This window comes from Myotis brandtii, unplaced genomic scaffold (genome assembly GCF_000412655.1).
Source record: "Myotis brandtii unplaced genomic scaffold, ASM41265v1 scaffold157, whole genome shotgun sequence".
Taxonomy (NCBI): Eukaryota; Metazoa; Chordata; class Mammalia; order Chiroptera; family Vespertilionidae; genus Myotis; species Myotis brandtii.
Genome location: NW_005355708.1, coordinates 4,416,471 through 4,426,093, shown reverse-complemented (window position 1 = coordinate 4,426,093; position 9,623 = coordinate 4,416,471). Strand labels below are relative to the sequence as shown.

At 52.3% G+C, this 9,623-nt stretch overlaps 1 protein-coding gene across 6 annotated transcripts in view; it reads right to left on the bottom strand.

Annotated features, from left to right (window-relative positions):
* Positions 1-5,159: 5,159 nt before the first annotated feature.
* Positions 5,160-9,623, bottom strand: part of TNS4 (tensin 4) — a 24,100-nt gene continuing 19,636 nt past the window's right edge. For 4 of the 6 annotated variants that reach the window (XM_014536123.1, XM_005861854.2, XM_014536124.1 and 1 more), the window contains 4 exons: positions 8,149-8,317; positions 7,572-7,640; positions 7,295-7,321; positions 5,160-6,783 (listed from right to left, as the gene is read on the bottom strand). In XM_014536123.1, coding sequence (XP_014391609.1) covers positions 6,642-6,783; positions 7,295-7,321; positions 7,572-7,640; positions 8,149-8,317 — 407 coding nt within the window. In that variant the 3' untranslated portion in view covers positions 5,160-6,641. Of the gene's footprint in view, positions 6,784-7,294; positions 7,322-7,571; positions 7,641-8,148; positions 8,318-8,460; positions 8,688-9,623 lie in introns of those variants that run through there. The other 2 variants (XM_014536122.1, XM_014536126.1) reach the window with 2 other exon arrangements.

Here is a 9,623-nt window from a genome sequence, read left to right as displayed (position 1 = left end):
GGAAATGGCTCTAGCCTAAAAGCCGGCAGAGGTCACTTCCGGGAAGACCAGGGTTCACCCATTACACAGATGGGGAACTGAGGCCTACATGAGTTTGTGACTTGCTTGCTTGAAGGCATAAACAAGCTGGTGGTAGAAGCAGATTAGAACTCAGGGCAATGTCCTTTTTGTACTATCTCCCAGTGGGGCAGCCAAGTGGAACAGGATTCTTTCGGCACCAGAAAGGGGAAACTAAGTAATAAGGGCTATCGTTTGGGAGGAAGGAAGGAGGTCCTGGTGGAAGATTCTAGGTGGAAGATGACAAAGGAAGATGTGCCCCCTTCCAGGCAGAAGGGGTGTGTGTGCGGTGATTTTGTCAGCATCCTGAGCAGCCGGAGGTGGGCACCAGGGTGGGCCGGGGAACCTGATCCCTGAGGGGAGAAGAGGAGTTGGGCAGAAACACCAGAAGGGAGGGCAGAGGACCCTATCCTGGTGCATATGGCGGAGGCAGGGGATTAAACCTCTGGTTTAATAAGCTCCAAATGTCATCATTCTTATCATTCTCGCCATGGGTCTGGGTCCAGATTGCTTGGTTTCAAATCTCACTTCACCACTTATTATGGTTGGAAACTGGGACATTGACTTAATTACCTAACCCACAGTTCCATAGCCATCAGAGGAGGATAAATAATAGTACTTAGGTCGTGCTGTCAAGATTCAATGAGATAACATATGGCAAAGCTCCTAACAAATACTAGCTGTAAGAGGCCTGATGTGTGCCGGGCACTGTTTCAGGGGAGTCAGTGGTGAACGAGGTGAGTCGCTTTCCCCCCAGAGCTCCCGTTCCAGGGGCATGGTACTTGGCATTGCCTTAGGTGTGTTTCTAACTATCTATCTCTCTCCCTTCCTCTCTGTAAAAAATCAATAAAATATATTTAAAAAAAAAAAAGATTCAATGAGATAACTTATGGCAAAGCTCCTAACAAACACTAGCTGTAAGAGGCCTGATGTGTGCCGGGCACTGTTTCAGGGGAGTCAGTGGTGAACGAGGTGAGTCGCTTTCCCCCCAGAGCTCCCGTTCCAGGGGCATGGTACTTGGCATTGCCTTAGGTGCTTAGTGAAAGATAGCAGTGCTTTTTTTTGCATAGCAAACATTTGTACTATGTAGGCCACAAAGTGCATTCGTGTCCAGTGTGTGTTTAGGCTTCCCATAACCTTAATTTATTTTATTTTTTATTTATTAATTTGAGAGAAAGAGAGAGACAGAGAGACACTGATTTGTTGTTCCAATTATTTATGCATTCATTGGTTGGTTTTTGTATGTGCCATGACTGGGGATCAAACCCACAACCTTGGAGTATTGGGACAACACTCTAACCAACTGAGCTACCTGGCCAGGGCCCGTAACCATAATTTTATGGGGTGGGTATTGCAATTGGGAAAATGGAGGCCCAATGTCCAGAGGAGTGACTTGCCCTTAAATCAGGCAGCTGGTCAATGGCACAGGTTCCTGCTTCCAGATCTGGCTGACTATAAAGGCTTCTCACTCTTGATGCAGAAGATGGAAGGTGTGCGCGTGCATGTGCGTGCGTGTGTGCGTGTGTGCACAAGTGCATGCACAAGTGGGAGTGAGCTGAACTAGGGATATGTCCCGCCTCAGTGTTCACCAGGTGTCAAATCTGATGCTGTGGAGGACAGAGCATCTCTCCTGGGGCACATTCAGGCTCTCCTCCATCTCCCGGTCAACCCTGGGGTGCCTCATCCGCTGTTCATCTGGGAGCTCAGCACATAGTTGGTGAATCAATGAATGAGCATGTGAGTGACACTCTCCCTTCTCCTCCCCATCTGGTTCCCTCCTCCTGGCTTGTCTCCTTTTCCCAGAGGCCTGTTCCAAGCCAAGCTCCACTTGCCCTCCTTGGCAAGATCCGGCTGGAGAGGGGTAAAGGCTGAGCCGCCTTCCAGAAAACAGAGTTATAATACAATTCCTGGCTGGCTCCAAGGGCCCAGAGTCAGGAAGAAGGTCTGCTTTGCTGTGGGCTGAGGGCCAAGCCTGGTCAGCACTGGGACTGTCGGGGTGGGAACATGGCTGGGGAAGGAGTAGGGGTGCTATGGATTGAGCTGTGTCCCCCAGATTCACATGTTGAAGCCCCAACCCACAGTGTGACTGTATTTGGAGATAGGACTTTAAGAGGTAATTAAGGGGAACCTAGGTCCTAAGGTGGGTTCCTAATCTGATAGGATTAGTGACTTTATAAGAAGAAGGGAGAGATCTCTCTCCAGGACACACACTGAGGAAAAGCTGTGTGAACAGTGAGAAGGTGGCCGTCTACAAGCCAAGAAGAGAGCTCTCACCAGAACCCAGAAAACAAATATCTGTTGTTTAAGCCATGCAGTCAATGACATTTTGTTATGATAGCCTGAGTAGACTAGTACCAGGGGAAATGGGTAGAGTAATCTTGGTTATAGGTCCTTGCTGTTCATCACTTTGAATATTTCTTGTCACTCCCTTCTGGCCTGCATAAATTTCTGTTGAGAAATTAGCTGACAGTTGTATGGGCATTCCCTTGTAGGTAACTAACTGCATTTCTCTTGCTCCTTTTAAGATTCTCTCTTTGTCTTTAGCCCTTGGCATTTTAATTATGATGGGTCTTGGTATGGTCCTTTTTGGGTTCCTCTTGTTTGGGACTCTCTGTGCTTCTTGGACTTGTAAGTCTATTTCTTTCACCAGGTAGGGGAAGTTTTCTGTCATTATTTCTTCAAATAGGTTTTCAATATCTTGCTCTGTCTCTTCTTCTGGCACCCCCATAATGCAGATGTTGGTACTCTTGAAGTTGTCCCAGAGGTTCCTTCCACTATTCTTCATATTTTTGGATTATCTTTTCTATTTGCTCTTCTGGTTGTGTGTTTTTTGGCTTTCTCATATTTCAAATCATTGATTTGATTCTCTACTGTTGAATCCCTGTATATTCTTTATTTTAGTCAGTGTATGCTTACTTTCTAACTGGTCCTTTTCCATTTTTTTGGAGGTTTCTAGAAGATTCTTGAGTAACCTTATAACTGTTGTTTTGAACTCTATATCCAGTAGTTTGCTTTCTTTCATTCATTTCTTTCATTTGTGACATTTTTCTTTGTCTCTGCCTTTTGGCTGCTTCCCTGTGTTTGTTTCTATGTATTGGGTAGAGTTGCTATGTCTCCTTGAGTTGGTAGAGTGGCTTTGTGTAGTAGGTGTTCTATAGGGCCGAGTGGCTCAGCCTACCTAGTCACCTGATCTGGGAGCTCTAGGTCCACCCCTTTGTGGGCTGTGAGCACAGTCTTGTTGTAGTTGAGACTTGATTGCTGTTGGTGTCATTGGGAGAAATTGGCCTCCAGGCCAATTGGCTGTGAGGACCAGCTGTGGCTACAGTGGGAGAGCTGCTGTGCAGGAGACACCCCTTTGGTGCTCACTGAGTCTGCCCCGTGAGTGTGTCGCTTATGGATGTGTAGAGTTGTAATCTGGTATGGTCTGACACTGACCACTGGGTACACTGGCTCTTAGGTCTCCAAGGAGGTGCAATGGCAGCCACTGCCTGGGGCCACCTAGCGGGGGCTACAGAGAGATCTGCAGACTCCTCCTCTTTGTATCGGGTTTGGTAGTGCCCAGATGAGGCCCAGCTATGAAGCAAGGCAGGCTGGTGCTAGTTCCAGGTCTTGGGTCTTTTATTGATAGATTTGGGATTCCCTGACCCAGCTGCAGCTTGTCTGAGAGATTTTACCCTGAGCAAGAAAAGGCCATTCATATGCAAAAGCTGCTGCATGCAGCTTGGGTGGGGGTTGTAAATTGGATGAGGTGGCGTCTTAGGGAATGACCAGGGTGGAGCAAACAGAAATGGCTGCCAGTCAGCCCTGCAACCAGGGAGATCCCAAGATAGGAACAATGATCCCTGCAAGCACCTCTGTTTGGGAGAAAGCTGCCCTGATGCCAGACAATCCAGTTCCTCCTCATATGTGTCTGTGTTCCCCAGAGCCTTGCCCTGGTGCTGGAGCTCAGAGGAAGCATGACCTTGTAAGTTCAGTTCGTGGTGCCAGCCTTTTAAGAGAAATAGCTGGGTCTCCAGCAGCCTCTGTGTCACTGAGCCCCAATCTGCACTGGTTTTTACAGCTCTTAGTTCTTACTGCTCATAGGGACTTCTTTTCCTAGCTCTGGGACCCTGGACTGGGAGTCTGGTGTGGGGCTGGGACCCCTTGCTCCTCTGGGCGGCCTCTGCAGGGACTATCTCCCTCCCAATTAAAAAAGTGGCACACGTGGATGCTGGACCAGCCCGTTCAGTGCCTCCGAGTCTCCTACCAGTCTCAGTGTGCTTTCTTCTTTACTTCTCTATTTGTAGGATTTCCATTCAGCCAGCTTACCAGTGGTTCTAGATCAGTGGTTGGCAAACTGCAGCTCGCGAGCCACATGTGGCTCTTTGGCCCCTTGAGTGTGGCTCTTCTGATTCCTTTCACCGACTCCTTTGGGTACCATGTACCTTAGCTCCACTAGACGTGATACCCTTTCATACCCGTGTGCTTCACACACAAGTTCATCTACCTACTTGTCTGAGAATGCTGAGACAGTAGAGTGGGCACAGATTTGGAATCCTCTTTCTCTGCCATTTCCTAGCTCGGTGAATGTGGGCAAGCTAACCCTAGGAATCTGTTTTCTGATCTGTAAAATGGAATTAAACATATATGATGTGTCTCACATTGTACTTAGTACACAGGACTTCCCACCCCCCCAATAAAAGTTGATTTCTCCCCTTCTTTGCATGCTAAACTCCTCTTCATCCTTAAAGACCCAGCTGGAATGTTGTCTACTTGGTAACATTGCCCTCATTATTTCCAAATGGGTAAAGTCTATCTTCCCTGTTTCTACCCTTCCTGCCCCGGGACACAGGGGAAATCCCAAGTCTGTCTGTCTTCTTGGCGGAGTGACAGGGAAGGGGTCATGAAGAACAGATGTGTTGGACATGTGAGGGACACGACATGGTTTGAGTGATGGTTTATGAAGTGGATGCCAGTGGAGACTGTACCGCTGTGGTCAGGGGTGTGGGAGGGAGTGTGGCACAGGTGGTCTCTAAAACACAGCTACCACCTGCCAACTCAGGCTCCCTTCTCTGTTCAGGCCTCCATCTCTGGGGGAACAGTCTGAATGCCTCAGAACCAACTGTTATGCAAAAACAGACACTTTATTTTCAGTGCTGGGAGCTACACAGGCACCCATGGGTATATGGAGGGCTCTCTGCCAGCCCCCAGGCTTTGACCTTGAGAACTTGAGCACTGTGACCTTGAGAAACTTGTCTAGCAGTCTGCAGTCTCCGGGGGTGGGGCAGTGCCCGACCACAGGCTGGGTGGGCTGGTCTCAGCCGGTTCCGCCAGCCCAGGGCCGCTTCAGTCCAGTTTGGTTTCTTGGGTTGAAATCATAATCCCTCAGGCCCAACTTTGGTCAAAGATAATGATGCGCTGGCAAGATCCACAGCTGGGAGGGGGCAGGTACTTGTTCCTCATGGAGCAAAAGCAGGCTTCTCTGAGCCTCCCTTTCCATCCTCATGGAGTGGTTTCCTTAGAACCTCGGGCCTGCTAGAAAAACCATCCCAGCTTCTGGAGAATTCGGTGGGAGGAGGGTTGGGATTGGGGTGGGAAAGACCGCCCAGTTTCTCCAAGGTTCTTGGAGTGGCTGACTGTTTGCATTCCTGACTCTCTGCTGCCTCTTTGTGGCTGGAGGCCTAGTTGATGCTACACCACTATAGAGGGCGCCCGCGTGCATGCATGTGTGTGTGTGTGTGTGTGTGTGTGTGGCAGGGGACTCGGAAAGAGTGGAACTGAGGCAGAACTAGAGAGAGCTGACCCTTGTGTCTGCCCTGGAGAGCAGGGATCTTGCCGTGTCCACGACAGGTGTGGGTTACACAAGCAACACTAGGGCAGCTGTGACACCAGTGAGAGGACACTTGCTTACCAAAAATTTGCAATAGAGGGGATTAGACATCAAGGACGCGAGGGGGGCTGGGTCAGCTCTGCCCACAGGGGCAAGTTCTTGCTAAGCTGCTCTAACAGCCATGGCCACTTGGCCTGGAGAATCCTGGGAACAGCTGCCCAACAAGTCTTTCGGGAAATGGGGAAAGGAACAGCTATGGAGGGAAAGAGAGTCAGTCCATCGCTCCTTTGGCCCGGAATCATTGCATCCTTCTGCTCCCAGCCCAGCCCAGCCCTGGCCAGGGCCCCTTGGTCCGACCCAGCACCTGCTGTTTGCCATGAAACAGGGGCACAGGCCTCTAACTCAGGCTGCTGTGTCGGTAGCGTCCAGGCTGATGGAGTCAGGTGTCCTCTGAGGCTGTTTTCCCGTGGGGGTCCTCAGGTGAGGGTGTGCTTCAGAATCACAGGGAGCTTGTTCGGATCCCCCCAGAGTCTGAGAAGAACAGCTGACCCTGTCTACTGGCCTCCTTTCATGGATGAGGAAACTGAGGCCTGGGGGGGGGGGGCCTGGATGAAGGTCACTGATGAAGGTCATATTGGGTTTCAATGTAGTATCATTCTCCTTCAGTTCAATGCATTGGTCTATCAGTGTGGCTACGGCCACTTGTTCAGGGGGTGGAGGGGACTTACGAGCAATTCCCTTGGGATATCTGGGAGCACGTGCAGGGAGAGCCCCCCTACATCCTTTCTGTGTCCTGCAGCAGGGCACCCACCAGGCTGATGACCTGTGAGGCTGGCTGGACCGTGTCATACTCCGCGAAGAGGTGGCACACATTCTCCTGTGAGTTGGTCTGGCTCTTGGCCACAAACCCAAAGATCCTGGTGGGAGAGGACAGCCTGAGTGAGGAGGGGGCCCCAGAGAGGCACCAGGTGGGGAGGGGGAAACTCAGCCCACAGTACTCCACCCTGCCCCTTCCCTAGCCAAGTGGCCCCGGCACCTCCCTACAATGGGAGCTCTCTGGGAGGGGGTGTATGGGTCTCCCCTGCCAGACTGGGAGATCCCTGTGTTCAAGATCTGGGTTTTCCTCATTTTGAAAATTGGGCCCCCTGGGCACAGACAGGACCTGTGCATTACCCATCAGAGTGGGGAGAGCAAGGACATGTTTTGGCCACCAGACAGGAGCCTCCCTACAGATTAAGGGTCCCTGAAGTCAGAGCCGTGCCTCCCCCATCAGACTGGAGACTCCCTGAGGGCCAGGGTCTGTGCTGCCCCATCAAAACCATGGGCTCTTAAGGGAAGGTGGGGCCTCCCTCCTTCTCTAATTCCCTCCCCATGTCGGGTTGGGGCCCTGCCTCAGGGAGACTGACTGAGCAGACAGGAAGGCCTTACCAGGAGGGCTTGCAGTACTTCTGCCACCTGTGGGAGGGAACACGGGCAGTAGTGAGTACTGAGGCTTTGCTCCATGCCATGGACTCCAGCTGAGCAGGGGGAGGATGGCCAGCTGTGTCCCCACCCCCACCGTACCCCGCCTTCCCCTCCTTCTGTTGCTCCTGGCCCCTGAGGTTCACAGGCTCTGTCTGGGATCCCAATCTAGAGCCAGACAGAAGCTTCAGCGGGCACCTCGGCCCTGTACAGCCTTCTCCATTTGGTCCAACCTTGAACTTACTTGCGTTGCTCGGGGTCCATGCCACAGAAGCGGAGGGTGCTGAGGGGGTAATGGCGCCGGAAAAACACCCTGGGAGGAGGCAGGAGAGAAGGGGAACTGGTAAGAGCCCGTCCCAGGGTGTTCTAGCCCCTTTCTGCTCCCCACCCACTATGTCTGAGGATAGGAATTACGTCTTGGTCATCTTTGTTTCTCCAGCCCAGGACCAGGCTCCTGCTCTAGACTAAATCCCTGAGCCCAGGGAAGGCAGGACCGCATCCCACTGAGTCCCAGTGGTCAGCCAGAGTGACTGGTGGATGTTCTATCCGTGGGGACAGACTTGGTCAATGACCAATGAATGCTGGTTGAGTCCATCTGCATCAGTCACAGTGAAAGGACACTTTGGTGGCAGGAGGTCGTGGGAGGGAGGCTCAATGAAGGCAGAGGACTTGCCTGGAGTCACTCAGCATGTCATGGACCCCACTGTGTCCCGGACACTGGACTCTGCCTTCCTCACTGATCCATAACCACCTTGGCCACCCCCTCCAGCTCACCCTGCCCAGCCCCGCCCTGCCACCCCAGGGGAAGGGAAGTCCCTTACTTCCTCTGGACGTCGGTCAGGGTGATGCCCTGCTCCGTGACTTTGAAGTGGACCACAGTGGGCGTGGGGAGGACGTCCCTCTCCAAGATGGTTGAGATGGCTTTCTGCACAGCCAGGGCTCCGGTCAGGGTCTCCACACTCACAGAGCTCAGGTACAGAACATGGCAGCCTGTGGGATGCAGATATTGCACTGGGGGTCTGCCAGGATCCATGGGATGGGCGAGGTCACCCAGGCCCTGGTCCTTCCTCTGCCCAGAGCCAGGGGACGGGGTGGCCTTTCTTCTTCAGAAATCCAGGAGGTCTCCTCTTTGAGCCACCAGGCAGAAGGACAGAGACTGTGTGGGTGACTGTGATTTGCGGGCAACCCCGGAGGACTCTGGGATCATTTGTTGCTTAGCACTGCCCTGGCCCCCGGCCTTCCAGGTTGGGGAGTGGGTAAGGGAGGGAATGTTGCCTGGGTGTAGGGACGTCCAGGCAAACCTTCCTTCTGTCCTGGCCCATGGCTGGTGCTGCTTCCACCTCCACCCGCCCTTGGAGCCCTGGTTCATTGTTGAGAGAAGAAAGAGAAGGCAAGAATGGGGAGGGGACCGTTGTGCTCAGGGGCACAGAGTCGGAGTTGTCACTCAGACCAGTGCTGATCTGTGATTGGCCTCTGGATGTGAGGAGGAGGGACCTTCCCCTATGGCAGTGATGGCGAACCTATGACACACGTGTCAGAGGTGACATGCGAACTCATTTTTTTGGTTGATTTTTCTTTGTTAAATGGCATTTAAATATATAAAATAAATATCAAAAATATAAGTCTTTGTTTTACTATGGTTGCAAATAAAAAAAAAATTTCTATATGTGACACGGCACCAGAGTTAAGTTAGGGTTTTTCAAAATGCTGACACGCCGAGCTCAAAAGGTTCGCCATCACTGCCTTATGGAAACCCCAGGACCCCACAGAGGATGGTAGACACAGGACAGCCTCCAGAGCAGCACTGTAGAGACCCCAGAACGTCTGCATGTGCCAGAGTGTGGAGGATGGGGTGTAAACCTCGCCAGCCCCCTCCTCTCGGGCCCCTCTTCCCCTTGGCCCACTCCCTGCAGCCTCTGATCTCCTGGTTTACAGAGAGGGGAAGGAATGTGGCACCTTGTTAAAGATGAAGAAATACAGCTGTGATGGGAAACACGTGTGGACATGCGTGTGCGTGCGTGCAGGGCTGGGAGGCGCCCTCCGGGGGTACAGCCAAGCCTGGAGCCTCCCACACACCACTCACCCGCAGATCTCTTCAGGCAGGAGGCCCTGCTGTCTGTAGCGGGGTCTGAGGCTCCGTCTCCGCCTCCCAATTCTGAGCCAAAGTAAAGGAACAGGCCCCGAGGGGCCGGCGGTGGAGTGAATGGACCCCTCTCAGAAGAACAGGCCTCACAATCCCTTTGAACATCTCCACCCCCACCCACGCCTCCAGGAAGTGACTGGAGGAGAAACCAGG